The 15,658-nt window shown below is 38.9% G+C and overlaps 1 protein-coding gene across 1 annotated transcript in view; it reads right to left on the reverse strand.

The window, feature by feature from the left end:
* The window catches only part of faf1 (Fas (TNFRSF6) associated factor 1), a 69,909-nt gene extending 56,922 nt beyond the window's left edge, over positions 1–12,987 (reverse strand). The window contains exons 1-5 of the mRNA XM_061738243.1: positions 12,692–12,987; positions 8,611–8,679; positions 5,722–5,768; positions 2,772–3,037; positions 2,312–2,403 (exon numbers count right to left, since the gene is read on the reverse strand). Of these exons, the coding sequence (XP_061594227.1) occupies positions 2,312–2,403; positions 2,772–3,037; positions 5,722–5,768; positions 8,611–8,679; positions 12,692–12,751 (534 nt within the window). The 5' untranslated portion in view covers positions 12,752–12,987. The remainder of the gene's footprint in view (positions 1–2,311; positions 2,404–2,771; positions 3,038–5,721; positions 5,769–8,610; positions 8,680–12,691) is intronic.
* Between the last annotated feature and the right edge of the window lie 2,671 nt (positions 12,988–15,658).

Below are 15,658 nucleotides of genomic sequence, written 5' to 3' on the forward strand. Positions count from 1 at the left end.
TTCAATACAAAATCAGATCTTGTGAAGAGTTTGAGTGGAGGCTCTCATTCAGCACTTACTGAGCTACCAAGGAAAATAATACAGAAAAATGGCTAAAAGTTTTACAAACATGAAAATTTGAAATTTGACTGTGTAAAAGATTTTAAAGGGACCAGATTTAGATTATTTCACCAGCACTTTCACTTGTTCAATAGCAATTTTCTTGGCCAAATTCATCCAAGTCTGTAGGAGCAGTGTTCTGCTCTGGGCTTGCTTCAGTTGGTCAGGTCTACGTTCAGAAACGTTAAGCAGCCATAATTGAGAATAGCTGGCAACCTGAATATACAGAATTACTAGATTTTTCCATTAGGATCTTTCATGATGGCACAGACATATTTCAAGAGGACAAAGCCAGGATTCACTGTGTTTAATTGTGAAAGAGTGATTCAAGGACCACAAAGGTATTTTCACACATGGATTGGCCAACACAGAATTTGTTTTTTTGTTGTTGTTGTTTTTCCCAAACAATGTATAATCATCTAAATTCAGTATCATGCTTCCCCTGAATCCTCAACCCCAAGGACTGTATTTTTGTTGTTTGTTTTCAAATACATTTCAGATTCAGTAAAAGGACTATATGTTGCAGTCACTTATATTCCAGTATCACTCCCAATTAGGGGAATACCTAAAAAATAGCAGTAGGCATATGCTTTGCCGCTTTATGGCTTTGCTACAAAGCTCCTGAAACCTCACCTCCATTGAATGCACCTTCCAAGATCTGCTCACATTTCCCAGTCCCTGGCTGCACTCAGTGATCCTAAGCTAGGTTTTGGGGGACCGGCCATGAACTTGTCCCCTTCTCCCATGAAGGATGGGAGTTGTCAGTGCACGGCCTGATTATTCAGAGGTCAGGCATTGATGGATATCCGCTTGCAATTGAGCACCTGAGCTGCCAAACACCTGAGCACCTGATAGTGTCAGCGTTCGGTGAGGCTGGCCTTGCACCCAACTAATGGCACTTTTCCACTAGTACCTACTCAGCCCGGCTCGGCTCCACTCGGTTTGGCGCTTTCCCACCAGGGGTCTACCCATGCAGATTAGATACTTTTTCTGTAACTACTCTAGTCGGGCTGTATCTGACGTCATCACACTACAGGCCACCGATTGGTCGGGGGTTGGAGTCAGACGGCTGAGTCAAGATGTGGACATCAGGGAAAGAGCGACTTAGACTGCTTGTTCATTTTATTCAACAAGAAATGGCAGCGCAAAGGTCTGTTTCGTGATCCAACTCTGAGGTGCAGATGCTCCTAAACCTGGTGGCTGAGGAGAGAATTAAATAGAAATCTAGACGGGGTGATGAGGAACGACAAGATCTACCAGGAGCTCTGTCACTTCTCAGCTGCTCGCAGCTACCAACAGACTTTTCAGCAGCGCAGAGACAAAGTAAAAAATTATTGCTTGAAGATTCTCTCACTCGTTTTTTAACTTGATAACTAACAAGTCACAGACCCAGCAGCACATATATATCATCTCCTCCATGTTCTACATCTTTAGTGTTGTTGTCTTCTTCGTTTAGATCACACAATCAAATACGTCACAGCAGCTTCACTCCAACCCTCCTACTTCTCCAGATACTGAATTGTTATGGAAAAGAAACTTGGCCAAGTTGAGTCGAGCCGTGCTGAGATGAGTAGAGCCGAGTAGGTACTAGTGGAAAAGTGCCATAAAATGTGACTTGGGGCTGCTGGGACTGTGCTCAGAAGACAGGATGGGTCCTCTCTGAGCCAGATACTTAGGTTTGTGGGAGATGGCAGAATTTCACACAAGGCTTTGATGATGAAACATAGTCGATCTGACTCCATGCTCAAGAGATTACTCCGTGAGTTTCCTCCTCTCTATGCTCTCCCATCTCACCCAGCAACCCTGCTTGGCTGGTACTGTTGCTTTGGAACATTTGACTGCTTCTTCCCGACAGTGCACCTAGCCTATTACCATGGTTCGGTGTTCAGGGGTGGTTTCCTTATGCCAGGTATGCATTTTTATTCTGAGGCCAAGGTCCCTCTGCCTTGCTGGATGTTGCCTACTACATCTCTGTGCCTGAGCACAGATTTCACATCCAGCAGAGGTGTAGCTGGCCTCCACTCTTCCCTGATGCTAGGATAGACACAGCTCCTGTCAGGACTCGGCCCCAAGATTCTTTGCAGAACATATTCTGACTAACTTTGGCACTTTTAAATGTATTACATATAATTAATCTGATGACCAGAGACATTAAAGAATGATTTATTGCTCTTCACTTAAAAAACAAAAACAAATAAAAGCTTAGACTTACACTATCAGACACTTCTCCACTCTTCCATCCCTTCAGCTGCATTTTGGACACTGGAACACCAAGCTCAGTCTCAAGGATTTGTTTGATTTCTCCTGAAGGGTTAAATGAGGACAGTCTCACAGTTGCTTTATCACAATTACCTGAGTTGACAGCACAATAACAAAGTCAAAATTCTCACAAAACCACTAGCTCATCCACATTCTGCCCACAAAAACAAAACCTTTCGTTTGTATTTGAAGTAAATTAAATATGAGAAGATAATACACACATGCTATATATATATATATATATATATATATATATATATATATATATATATATATATATATAAAATAGAGTTAACTATGAACAAAATTTTGTGATGGCATTTAGACAGTTGTTTTATGCGTTTGTGTATCAAAAACAGTTTTTTGGACAGGATATTGAATGTGTATCATCATCATTTGCATGTGATTCTCACCGACTGTGCTGCCCTCCTCGAGCACCAGCTCCACAGTACGTTGCCTGTACTCCACCTTGAAGTTCAGCATCCGTGGCTGACGCTCTACAATGTGTCGGGAAGTAGGATCGGCCGGGCAAAAAGCTAAAGCAGAGGATGACGGAGGAGAAGAGGATGATGATGATGAAGAGGGGGGAGGAGCCACACCTCCAGCTGCTGAATTGGCTGCTTCGGGTTGGTTCGTGGGTCCGTACATGGAGGCCTGGCTCGCCTCACTAGAAAAGTCACTGCAAAGAAATGAGAAGGTTGCTGATATACTGAAAGATCAAGAGTTGAGCCTTCATATGATAAAGAATAACATATTCTGTCAAAGCTCATTGAGGATAAATGTTACAGAGCACAGCCCATAACACAAAAGATGCTTTTCAGAAATAAATTCCAACAAGAAAACTTGAAAGGGGCTTACTCTCCCATTCTCTCACATGCTTTTTTTCTTTAACACTTTCTCATCAGAAGACTCCTGTTAACACAACACAGCGGACCACAAACAAAATGCATCCTTTGTTCTTCAAAGTGTAATCAGCCACACTTTTGAAAGAGTGTTACAATCAGGCTTTTGCTAAAATGCTCTATTTCCTTTCACCCACAATGTTAGCGAGGTCACTGTCCTGGGGCATACATCAACTACCACAACATTTTCACAAACAGGCTGCCCTTAAAGGGGACCTATTATGAAAAACACGTTTTTTCTTGCTTTAACATATATAAAGTGGTCTCCCCTCAGCCTGCCAACTCAGAGAAGGAGGAAAGCAACCAAATTCTGCAGTGTCTGTACAGCCGCCCGGATGAGCCGTCCAGTGTGATGTGGCTTCTACAAGCCGTTCAGATTCTTCTTCCGTCGTTACGTAACGACGGGAGCGATTTACATTGTTTGGCCTCCGATGCGTGAAGCCACGCCCACAACTAACTCTGGCCGGAACAACAACAACTCAGCCGGCCGGAGCTTCCGCCATTTTTTCGTAGCGGTGTATCGTGATGGCGTCTGTTCGAGCTAGACATGCGAATTGCTCTGTTGTTGGTTGTAAAAACCAACACAAATGTCTGTATTCCATCTTTGTGCTCTCCCCTGCTACACGTCATTCAGGCAGCCAATCAGCACAGAGCCTCATTATCATAGCCTCCGCCCACTCAGAATCCTGCATAGATAATGAGGTTAGAGACTGGGATGCTAAAGACATGGCTCAGTGGCTAAATTTCTAATTTATTTAGCAAAAAAAAAAAAAAAAAATCAAAAGCTTGTTTTTAAGACATTCAAGGCCTGTTTAAAATAGGTATTAGATGCCATAATGGGTCCCCTTTAAGAGGGATGAAAATGAACACTATACAGTAGCAGATGATAATATCTCCTCCATCGGCAAATTTATTGATAACATGATATTTTTTAGGAGATTGATTTTTCCTTATATTTGAAGTTACACAAGAACAGAACAGTGAGCAGGTCCTACAAAAGTCGGGTCCCCAGACGAGGTGAGTTCAGTGAAAACTTGAAAGATCATGTGCCTAAGGGTGTTATGTTTAAATTCAGTGTGGTGTGCCTTGATTTTCTGATCAAGTAATGTAGAAAAACACATAATACCAGAGGATTCATTTCATTTTTCAATAGCATTGTTTTTTTTATAGAAAAGCAGAAATACGTAAACCTGAAAAAGAGACACAATGAAGCAGTGGAGATTTCCAAAGTTAGGGACAAGGTAAGAGGTTTTACCAAGATGATTCTTGCAATTGCATACACTTTAACATAAAGCCATCTTTGTAAAGCTATACGCAGTTTAAAATGTCTGTTGTTGCTGTTTGGGTACAGTTTCAGGCTTTGAAGTGGCACTTTTCTGTCAGATTATTGAGATCAATAAGCTGGACAAACAAAACTGTTGCAGGGCTTTGGCAATGGACAAACTCTCCGGACTAGAGAATGACAAAGTTCACCAAAGGGATTTTTCTTTTTTTCTTTTTTGTTTTATGTCCTGCTCCTAAAAACGTTGTTGCATGTTCTAATTTCCAAACTGCCAAGTGAAGAGGGCACAAGGGAGGAGGGAAACACATTTTAGGCAGGAATGTTGGTATATCTTCCAACTGGCCACAGCTCGGGCCGTGTCATCAGCCTGTTTACTGGGCAACAGCCACCTACTCGTACCCTTGCCAGCCACTTAGTAAACGTGATGGCTGCTGGTCACACTGCCAAACAGCCTCCATTAACAGCAATATGTGCCCTCAAGAGAGACCAGCGGTACTCTAAACCAGGCTACACCACATGTATACAAATGGGTGCACAAAATAAAACGGTTTATCAGAATGACTCCGGTGTGTCAGCTAACCATTGTGAGGAACATTAACAGCAAAAAGAAAGCATGTTTTATTCAGAAACTATGTACAACTCAATTCTTGACAAAATATATTGCATCTGCAGTCTTTTATATTAGTCCCTTATCAAAAGAAGATAAACTTAAAAACAAAAAAATGCCTTCGAATTCAGCAGTCTCTATCTTGGCATCATTTGTTGAATATTTTGAAGTGATTCCATGAATACAGATGGATGTAAGGCACCAAACAAAGCTTTAACATCCAGAATTAGTTAGGAAAGTTTTTTTTTTAAAGTCAATTTAATACCAATTCAAAGGCATACAGCTTACTGACAATGTTTTTTTGCTGAGAGAGATATACTTTGTATCAACTTTTATTTTGCATCTATGGTGTGGGGGTACTTCCGAGTCATAGGCAGTATTCCTCAGTGAAAAACAGGACCACTAAACCCCTCCACACTCACTGCTACTCACTCAGTTACTCACACAACTACAGCATTCTCCCTCATACATCTTCTTCCAAAAGTGGCAAGAAGAGAATAGTGCACAGTTTTCTACAAAAAGGTAATATCAGTGCCTGGTTTAAAAAAAATGTGGAGCAGAATGGTGATTACCTTTGTAAGATCCCATTCTCCTGTGGTATCACACCATTGATGGCTGCCTGTAATGAAAAAAGAAGACATTTAATTGAATGCCATTGTTGTTATTTACTAAATTAATAACCAAAATGCATGCTACTAAAATAGATTACTGCTAACTGGTAGTCACAAGTTGCTGTAACAGATATAGATGTGATGCAGTTTCAAAGCTTCCAATAAATTTGGTCACATGACACCTTCTGTGCTTTACACAACTTGAACATTTATAAAACTCTTAGCAGTAATTACCACTCCCTCTACTAAGCTTTACATTTTCAAACAAAGAAGGTCAAAATGTGACAGGTGGAATATTCAAGGAAGCTGAATGATCCGGACAAAAAGAACTGAAAGGACAAATACAACCATCGTCAGCTTTGCAGTGAGCGTTTGTTTCAGTGGACAATTGACTGGATTTTTCTTGAACACTCACTGTTCTACACTGTGCAGTGGTAGCTGGCATGTGCTGCTATAATCATCACCAATGTTCCTCTTGTGTTTAATGAATGGACCACATGGGAAAAACAAATCTATATGTTTAACATTATTATAGGTAATATTTAGAGGGATTTTTGGCATAATATCAATATTCAATGCTGTAGGCAAAAACAAAAACAAAACAAAAAAAGTTATATTTCCTTTGTATTAAGATTTAAATGTACAAATAGTTTATGTAAAGGCACCTGCTCCTCCTGGGCCTCTGCCTTGCTGCACAACCACGTTAAGAGAGCCGTTTAGAAGGGAAAACTAAACACAGGCTCTAAAGTAAGCTTTATATTTTGTTTGCAGTCATTGTAAATTTGCCAACACTCTTGGAAGGAGAAAAGTATTTAGTTGGTGACAATTTACAAGTTCACCTCTCAATGTAAATACATTGTGCACACAGTGAACCTTTTAGGAAAGGTTTAAAAAATATTAATTTATCTTTAAATTACGTTTGAGCCACACTTTCTCTGTATCCCACACATTTCTTGCTGGACCAGTGCTAAATGACGTTGAACACCATTCTTAACAAGAATCTTTGTCTGGTGACTTAACTTCTTTTTATAACATATTACAATAGGTTCTTTAATAGAAGATAGCCCCTTCTTTAAGAGGACAATTTGACACGATACAAAGCACGTGTTTAAACTATGAAACTGGGGGTGAATAGTTCAATGTTACGTCTTGTTATTAGGTCATTGTCATTGTTTAATGAGGCAATAGAGCAGAAGAATTGTTCACATCATTAATAACGTGCACATTTATTTCTATGACAAAGAAAAACAACCTTCCTAAGTCATATGAGGACAAGAGGAGAGGTAAACAAAAAAGTGTTATGAGGCTGCAACACCTTCTATAAAAATGATGTTGGTTCATAGACAAAACATCATCAGTATAGTTAATTATCTTTCAGGCAAAAAAAAAAAAAAAAAAAAAAAAGAGTGACTAAAATGGACTACTGCATATAACCAAGCACAAACCATCTACTTTCCAAGTTGAATCCCATGCAGAAGTAAGATTTGTTGCAGTTCATCGACTGGGTAATAGAGGCCTGCTCCAAAAGTGAGTCGATCTCCATCACCCTCATGTCAAAATGTTCAACTTTAGTGCAAAAAAACATTTTTTTTTTTATTTATTTATTTATTTATTTTTTTAGGGGGATTGTTTTGAACCACATCAGGAGATTTGACATGTGAAACAGGATATTTTGCTGTAAACGTCTGTCAGCTACTTCGGCGGGTGATGAAGAAACTGATTGCTTTGATTATGGTGAACATGTTCCCATCTGCTTCCCAGGCAACATGGCTGCACTCAATACAAAGAAAAAGAGGCTTCATCAATAGTTTTTTTTACAGCCTATGGATATAACTAATGACAGGTACCATCTATCTGTCCATTCATTATCCATACCCACTTATTCCTTTTCAGGGTAACTGATGGAGCCTATCCCAACTCTCTTCAGGCAGGTTGCCAGTCCATTGCTGGGTCAGAATCCCACTCACTCACAAACTTTTCAAAATCAAAGTTAAAAGTAAGAACTGGATAAGTGAAATAAAAAAATAAAAATGATCTGGCTATACAAGAATATGAAGCATAATGACCATACAGATAGAGGAGATAGACATAACAGAAAGTGTAAAAATGGAACAACAACAACAACCACTCCTGACTTTTTTGTCCTCGTTATTAACTGCTATCCAAATAATTTTTCCATGTAAAAATGCTAAACCTTTTCAGGAAAGGTATATTGCAGTGGAGCATCAATGGTTGTTGCAATAAGTGTCACTGTTGCTGTAGTGTGGATGGGGAATCTTTTCCAACACTGAGCTGAAATGCTGATGTGGGTGCACATCAGCACATCAAGTTCTGCTTTCTCACCTGACATTCCACAGCCTAACTTACAGTAGCATGCACCCACAAGCAGCTATGCTTTCACAAAAACTGACACCAACTACAGGAGGACTGCAAGTCATCAGATTTACAGCTGCAGCGAGTCCAGTCCCCATAGTCTGTCCTGCTGTTTCCTGCTTTGAGCTCCTGCCAGCATGAATCTAATTATAGACTGACCCCTTCCAATATGCACTTCACATAAGGGGTTCATCATAATTTAATACAAACCTGTCAGGACAAGTTCTTTCTCAGAGTCTCTGAACAGAACGTTCACTCTGTCTTTTTGGAAATATATTCTCTCATTTTGACCTTTCTGCTAAGATAGGGTCTACTTAACAACAAAATAATTAATGAAGATCGGATTAGAAAGACCTGATTAGACCATTACAAAATGTTTGCTACTGGATGTCAAGAGGCCTTTTGAACTTGGACTTTAGAAAGACAACAGCTGCATGTGGAAGATTAAAGCCCAAAGCCTTCAGATAATGAACTTACCACTAAATCCCAGTTATTAAGCTCCAACAGAGTGATAGCCTCTGCAATGTTGTCAATTCCAGTGCAAGCCTGTAAGATGAGAGGAACAAGTTATTACAAGAAAGCAATATATAAAATGAATTGAGATTCTGCAGTGTTTACATTAAATATTTCAGTCCAGTGTCACATAATGAAATATAATAAAAACATGTTGGTTTGTTTTCATTATTTCTGCTCTGCCTTTACTGATCTTGTTAAGAGAGAAGGGAAATTAAAGAATGTATCATGTTGTGAAAACATATAATGGACAAGTGGTTAAAAGGAGCAGCCTTCGGCTGCTGGAAATTGTATTGAATTACCTGTAAATTGCAAAGCCAACTAAAAAAGCTGTCAGTATTTTAAGAACAAAATACAAAAAAAACAACTAATTATATCCCAAATGTCACTGTATAATTTTGTAACAACTTTCTTGAGCTTCCAGAACTAGAATCCTCGTGATTTGTTTTGTCTTTTACTCTCTTTGCTGGACTGATCCCTCTCACTAACAGATTCAAAAATGCAATGTCATATTCAAAGTAGCACATATCTAGTAGAAAATGGATGAGGCAGAGATGAACAATATTTGAAATTTTGATGTTTGGGCAGAAACAAGGCTGTTGTCACACTAAAGACCATGTAATATGAATACAGGCAAAATAACTCAAACAATTTTACCTCATTAATCATTACAAATCTACAACAGAAATCTGCCTGATAAAACATTATTTACTGAGCTCTAAGAATTCTTAAATGTTGCTTGTCATTGACATGAAAATGCAGAAAATGAAGCTTTATTTGCAAACAGAAATGTAGCATCCTTTGTTAATGAATAATTAAAACTTCAAAGACTATGAGATCAAGTACTATTCTGTCAGTGTCTTGAAACTGTTGCACCAGCTGGAGTCAATACAACAAATAGATTTCCCCTACATTATTTCAAGGCAGCTGCCCTCCCCTGCAAATCAACTTCATCAATGTTAGAATGAAAATGTGCTCATGTCAAGACGTCCTTATTGTTAATCAACTATATTTAACATTTCTTTATCTTATGAATGTTAAACAACTATGTGCGTGCAATATGACCTTCCTTTATCTCATGAATGATGCTGGATGATGCTGTGATCCACACCACACCCACACCACACCTTTTTCTGGTGTAATTCTACACCCACTTTCTGTGTCTAACAAATAAACCCTGCTGGGTGCTGGCTAGTTGTAGTTTACAGCTAGTCTGCTACCCTGCAAGAAATAAGTTAAGTCTCAGACTCTTTCTTCAGATCACTGAGTGTTTTCTCTCCAACAATCAACAACAGCTACCTTGTTTGCAAAAAGGGCTGTTAAAGTAACTGGAGGTTTTTTTTCTATTATTCCTGCAATTTTTAATCTTTAATCTCAGTATGTAGCACAGAAACATAAAGTAGCAAAAAAATCAGTCCTTGGTGCAGGCTTTTAGACAAAATACTACTAATTAGAGCTGCTGACAAGTGAATTTGCTTATTTAAAACCCAAATATAAAATAAAAGATCATGAGAGACCCGTAAGAAGGTTTAAAGTTGAATTTACCTATAAAAGAAGATAAACAACAACTTGGGGGAGATTAATCGTTTGATCTAAATCAAGCAAAAATAGACACGCATTTTAAATAATAGTAATGTGGTTTTTAACAATCTAGGTTTTTCATGTTTACACCAAGAGGAAAACAGCCAGCAGGATGTAAACAAGCTGACACTCGTCGTGGGCGTTGTAGCTCTTATCTTTAAAAAAAAAAAGTTGGCAGATCAAACAAGCAAAGTGAAGCCCAGTTCTGAGTATAAACCATGTGTTTGTTTCCATCCCGCCAGGGTGAAGCTGTTATCTGTCAGACAGGGAGAGCTGTCAGTGTGTTAGAGGGTGAAGATGTCAGATCAGAGCTCGCAATAGGCAAAAAAGTGCATTTTGGCATCTGTACTCTTAATAGTAAAGAGACAACATGTGCAAACTAATGTATAGTGAGTGCTTTGATGGGATGATTGGTGAGATTTTTTTGTGATAATTTTCATCTGATATTCTAAGATAGAGGATAACAACATCTGTAAAATAAACTATAAGCCTCATGTGCATTTCAGAGTTCCCATTATTAGAATCATCAATGAACTTGGCTGCCTGCTCAGATGATACTGTGAGTGTGTGTGTGTGTGTGTGTGGTTTTTTTTTCTATTATTCCTGCAATTTTTAATCTTTAATCTCAGTATGTAGCACAGAAACATAAAGTAGGAAAAAAATCAGTCCTAGGTGCAGGCTTTTAGACAATGTACTACTAATTAGAGCTGCTGTCAAGTGAATTTGCTTATTTAAAAGGAGCCGTCTGTAAGAAATGGCCAAAACTGGTACGGCAGTCACTTTCAAAATATTGTTGAGCAGCGTGTACCCTCCCCCTCCTCCCCCCGACCAGAGGTTGCCAGGTAGGCTGCAGAACGCAGCAGGAACGTAGGCTGTCATGGCTGCGATAATTAGAGCCGAGCTGACAACCCGGATGCCGAAACAATACTGACTTGGTGATTGGGAGATAGGTGGAGGGTGGAGCTTCAGGCCAAAACAAAAAATGACAACATAAACATCAGTTGAGGCTGCAACTCCTCTTTTTAAACTGGAATATCCTGGCTTGAGTGCTGTTGTCAGTGACATAAGCATTTGAAATGAACATGATTTTTAAATGTCTGTTGACATATCGGGGTCATTTTATGATTCGTTTTATTATTGCTCTTACATACAGCTCCTTTAATCTCAGTATGTAGCATAGAAACATAAAGTAGCAAAAAAATGTCCTTTTTGCAGGCTTTTAGACAATATACTACTAATTAGAGCTGCTGTCAAGTGAATTTGCTTATTTATAACCCAAATATAAAATAAAAGATCATGAGAGACCAGTAAGAAGGTTTAAAGTTGAATTTACCTTTACGCTATAAAAGAAGATAAACAATTAAGAAGAAGAAATTAATCGTTTGAGCTAAATCAAGCCAAAGTGGACACATTTTAAATAATAGTAATGTGTTTTTTAACGATCTAGGTTTGTCATGTTTACACCAAGAGGAAAACAGCCAGCAGGATGTAAACAAGCTGACACTCGTTGGGGAGAGCTGTCAGTGTGTTAGAGGGTGAAGATGTCAGATCAGAGCTCGCAATAGGCAAAAAAGTGCATTTTGGCATCTGCACTCTTAATAGTAAAGAGACAACATGTGCAAACTAATGTATAGTGGGTGTTTTGATGGGATGATTGGTGAGATTTTTTGTGATAATTTTCATCTGATATTTTAAGATAGAGGATAACAACATCTGCACAATAAACTATAAGCCTCATGTGCATTTCAGATTTCCCATTATTAGAAACTGATACTGTGAATGTGTGTGTGTGTGTGTGTGTGTGTTTTTCTATTATTCCTGCATTTTTTAATCTTTAATCTCAGTATGTAGCACAGAAACATAAAGTAGCAAAAAAATCAGTCCTTGGAGCAGGCTTTTAGACAATATACTACTAATTAGAGCTGCTGTCAAGTGAATTTGCTTATTTAAAACCCAAATATAAAATAAAAGATCATGAGAGACCAGTAAGAAGGTTTAAAGTTGAATTTACCTTTACGCTATAAAAGAAAATAAACAACAACTTGAGGGAGATTAATCGTTTGATCTAAATAAAACCAAAATAGACACACATTAATAATAGTAATGTGGTTTTTAACAATCTAGGTTCGTCATATTTACACCAAGAGGAAAACAGCCAGCAGGATGTAAACAAGCTGACACTCGTCGTGGGCGTTGTAGCTCTTATCTTTAACAAGGAGTTGTCAGATGAACCCAGCAAAGTGCAGCCCAGTCCCAGTATAAACCATGTTTGTTTCCATCCCGCCGGTGTTCTGGGTGTCAGACAGCCAGAGCTGTCAGAGTTAGCCCGGCGGGCTAAGCTCAGCCCGGCTCTGCTCCCGGAGCCGTGTCTGCTGCTGCCGACCACAACACGGCTCCCCCGGGCAGCCCCGGCCAGGAAACCCCCTCCCCGACATCATATGAGACACACACAACCCGGACACACCTGAAAGTCGGCCAGAATCAGCTCCCTGTCCATGTAGCTGTCGCTGCTCTCGGAGGCCATGGCAATGACTGGCTAAAAGCGATTCCTCTTCACTGGCTCACGTCGCTTTTTCGCCTCACAAAAGGACACTGAGCATAAATAAAACGATATGCTCACAGGTGACCACGGGCGAAACGTTGGCAAATTCGAAATAGTGAAGTGAACTGGCATATGACTGCCTTAAAAAGACAAAACAACGGAGTATAACGCTGCTGTGTTCAGTTATCTCGGTTCATTATTGTCGGCTAGCCCATTGCTTTACGGCTGACGTAAAGCGGCTCCGGGTGTTGTAAAACTTTGAAGCGAGGACGTGGTTTTATTTATTTATTTGTTTGTTTATTTAAGAATAGATGGACTCTCAAAATTACCAGTCACTCTTTTTTTTAACATTCTTTTTATTATACATTTTCAAAATTATACATGTCCAGTGCAGTATATACAGGACTGTCTCAGAAAATTTGAATATTGTGATTTAATGTAATGCAATTACAAAAACAAAAATGTCATACATTCTGGATTCATTATAAATCAACTGAAATATAGCAAGCTTTTTATTATTTTAATATTACTGATCATGGCTTACAGCTTAAGAAAACTCAAATATCCTATCTCAAACAATTTGAATATTCTGGGAATCTTAATCTTAAACTGTAAAACATAATCAGCAATATTAAAATAATAAAAGGCTTACAATATTTCAGTTGATTTGTAATGAATCCAGAATGCATGACATTTTTGTTTTTTTAATTGCATTACAGAAAATAAAGAACTTTATCACAATATTCTAATTTTCTGAGACAGTCCTGTATACATCCATCCATCCATTATCTATACCCGCTTTTACCCTTTGCAGGGTCACGGGGACAGTATATATACAAATAATTTGAAATCTGTAGCAGATCCAGAATACATACAAAGTAATGATTCCCAAGGTCCTCAGTGAATCCAATATGTCAGGCTGTTCTCAGGTACTCCAACACTTTGCCAAATTTTGCTCCAAAAAGGCACCTCTGATCACTTATTCCAAATCTCACTCTTTCCAGAGAAATATAGTCGGCTATCAACGACTTCCACAAATGTGTTGAGGGAGGTTCTTCTCCCACCCACTTAGTCACAATAGCCTTTCGGCCCAACATAAGCAAGAACTGTAAAGTGTTTTTATGCCGTAATAGTGATTTAGGGATACATCCCAGTAGACATAGTGGGTTTGGCTGTAATTGTTGTTGGATTATCACACCAACCTCATCACATACAGTTTGCCAGAAACTTTGAATCTTTTCACATTCCCAAAGACAGTGCAATCTTGTTCCTAATCTAGTTTTACATTTTTGACAGTTTGGAGAGGCTCCTGCTGTATACTTACTATACATATATGGAGATATATAGACATTCTGTAGAATATTATATTGCATTTCTCTGAGTCGGTTGCAGATTGATATTTTCGAGGGTAAGAGTAAAATTTCGTCCCATGTATCACTGTCTATTGTTGTCTTCAACTGAGTCTCCCATGATGTCTGTAAGAATGACAGTCTGCCTGTAGTGAAGTGTTGCAGCTTGGAATAGAATTCTGAGACAAAACCAGTCACTCTTTTTCATTTTATCTTCACTTGGAAGAGATTATAATAATGGACGGATCACAAAACAGCAGCATCATTACAGAAAATTAAAACACCCAGACTGACAGATACAACACACAACCCCAGACCATCCAATACATTTCACTTACTTATATATATGAAAAAAAAGAGATGAAAGGGATGAAAATAGTCCAGACAAATCTGAGGATGATCAGATCCTTTTTTTTAAAATAAGATAACAAGAAAGAATGAATCAAATATAAGTAAGTAAATAAATAAATGAAAATAAATATGATGTTTGGGGCATTTTACATGTTCTATTTAATGATGCGTGGCAGGTGAGGTCCACGAATCAGGCTTTTGAGGAGGAAATCCAGGCAGAGAGAGTTTATTTAAGGAGGTGGGAGTGGCATATTTTAATCTGTTTGGGATCATGCTGGTAACCTTGTTTGCTTCTGCTATGTTAGGGAAGGTAATATCTGCACTGTCACTACGTGGAGCTTGTATGAGCGCAGTGTTCTGTTGAAGGTGGTAGTGCTGGTTTGGCTTTGGTAGCCATTTTGTCATCCTATCTTCACTGGGAAGAGATTATAATAATGGACGGATCACAAAACAGCAGCATCAATACAGAAAATTAAAGCACCCAGAATGACCGAGACAACACACAACCCAAGACAATCCAATACATCTACAGTACCTACTTGTATATATGAAAAAAAAATGAGAGGAAAGGGATGAAAATAGTCCAGACAAATCTGAGGATGATCAGTGATGAAGAGGAAAGAAGGGTTAAGGGTCTTAAGAAATCAGACAAAGCTGCTCAGACTGCATGGACACCCCCCCCTTACCACCCTGAAACTGTATTATAAGTGGAAGGAAGGAGGACAGGACTAGAGCAGGGGTGGGCAATCCTGGTCCTCGAGGGCCGGTGTCCTGCATGTTTTAGTTGTGTCACGGTTTCAACACACATGATTCTAATTAATCATCATCATCAGCTTGTCATCAAGGTCTGTACAATTCTGTTAACAACACAGTCACTTGTTCAATTCAATTCGATTAAAACAGAAGTTGTCTCTAGGATCTTTCCAGAGACCCAGAACATAACCCCCGAGCAATTATTACATAAACATAACATAAACAATGGAAGGTAAAAACTCCCCTAGTGGGAGAAAAACCTTAAGCCAAACAGTGGCAAGGAAGAACTCCCCTTTAGGAGGGAAGAAACCTTGAGCAGGACTTGTGTCATGTATCATGTATCACTTGTGTCATGGTGCAATGAAGCAGGGAAACATCTAAAACATGTAGGACACCGATCCTCGAGGACCAGGATTGCCCACCCCTAAACTAGAGT

Source organism: Cololabis saira, chromosome 13 (assembly GCF_033807715.1).
Source record: "Cololabis saira isolate AMF1-May2022 chromosome 13, fColSai1.1, whole genome shotgun sequence".
Classification (NCBI taxonomy): Eukaryota; Metazoa; Chordata; class Actinopteri; order Beloniformes; family Belonidae; genus Cololabis; species Cololabis saira.